Source organism: Suricata suricatta, chromosome 8 (assembly GCF_006229205.1).
Source record: "Suricata suricatta isolate VVHF042 chromosome 8, meerkat_22Aug2017_6uvM2_HiC, whole genome shotgun sequence".
NCBI classification, from domain to species: Eukaryota; Metazoa; Chordata; class Mammalia; order Carnivora; family Herpestidae; genus Suricata; species Suricata suricatta.
In genome coordinates this window covers 109,377,520-109,378,880 of record NC_043707.1, presented here as the reverse complement: position 1 = coordinate 109,378,880, position 1,361 = coordinate 109,377,520, and the positions used below count along the sequence as shown (strand labels likewise).

The window sequence follows — 1,361 nt, the reverse complement described above, 5'->3', positions numbered from 1 at the left end:
TGCTCCTGGAGTCAGCACCCCACCTTCTTCCTACCAACACTCCCAAAACGCTTTGTGCTTTTGCAGAGCTGGAGTATTTGTGGAGTGTTGAGTGTTTAAATTTTTGTCTTCGTCCGTCGACTGAATTTAGGGCAGAAACTAACTCGCGAACTAAAGCATCCCAGGTCGATAGCAGAAGCTTAATGAAGAACGAATGAAGGTGGAGGACTTCAGCTACATCAAATGGCAGCCTCAATTATAAATCGTTTGTGAAATGTGGGTAGTAATCCTTATTTCACATGGCTGTTGAAAGGATAAAATACAAGGGAAATGCCTAGCTTGCTCAATAAACGTGAGTTGAAATTAAATCTGATTTGTGGCCAATACAGAAAGACGTGAATACTTAAGGAGACAGTCCTTGTATGCCTGTAAGATGGATCAGAAGGCAGGTCCCCATGGAGTACACCACCGCCCTCCGCCCTAAATATGCTGAGGAGGGGCGGTCTGAGGGACTGCGTGGTCCCTCCAAGGTGACTGCTCCGCCGAAACGGACGCTCTTTGAATGCATACGTTCCAGAAACCCTCGGCTGTGCCGAGAGTACACGGCTATTGTAGAAAAGACGGCTTTACCCGCAGTAATAGTCCAGGGTCACAAGGACCACATTTACAGCAGCGGGAGAGAGGAAGGCCTTCCCTCCACATGGGGCGAAGGTGCCGCCGGGTGCCCTTCCAGGCCCCCCCGGGTCAGGCCGGGCAATCCCGGCTCAGGTGTTTGGCGATTGCCGTTCCTTCGGCCAGGACCCAGCCCTGGACGTGGGGCCCGCCCGCCCGAGCGGCAGCCTCGTGAAAGTCACGTTCACTCTGCCCATCCTCTCGGGTACTCTATGGTTCTCGTGGTGACTCTACTCTAATTCTAGTTCCGGTCTCTATGGCGGCGGCGGAGGCAGGAACGGTTGTAGGTCGGCCGAATTAGCCGCCTAAGAGCCAATGAGAGTGGAGGAGTGCTAAAGTATTAGCCAATAGAAGCCAGGAATAGGGGTCAGGTGGTGAGATTGGTAGCACTATTGACCAGTGGACGATGCTTGGGGAGGGCCGATCGCAGGGCTTATCCCGCCCGTCCCGCCATTCTCGCTAGTTCGATCGGTAGCGGGAGCGGAGAGCGGACCCCAGAGAGCCCTGAGCAGCCCCACCGCCGCCGCCGGCCTAGTTACCATCACACCCCGGGAGGAGCCGCAGCTGCCGCAGCCGGCCCCAGTCACCATCACCGCAACCATGAGCAGCGAGGCCGAGACCCAGCAGCCGCCCGCCGCCCCCCCCGCCGCCCCCGCCCTCAGCGCTGCCGACACCAAGCCCGGCACCACGGGCAGCGGCGCAGGGAGCGG

The 1,361-nt window shown here is 57.5% G+C and overlaps 1 protein-coding gene across 1 annotated transcript in view; it reads left to right on the top strand.

The window, feature by feature from the left end:
• Window positions 1–1,086: 1,086 nt before the first annotated feature.
• YBX1 (Y-box binding protein 1) overlaps window positions 1,087–1,361 on the top strand; it is a 19,702-nt gene continuing 19,427 nt past the window's right edge. The window contains exon 1 of the mRNA XM_029945837.1: window positions 1,087–1,357. Coding sequence (XP_029801697.1) covers window positions 1,252–1,357 — 106 coding nt within the window. The 5' untranslated portion in view covers window positions 1,087–1,251. The remainder of the gene's footprint in view (window positions 1,358–1,361) is intronic.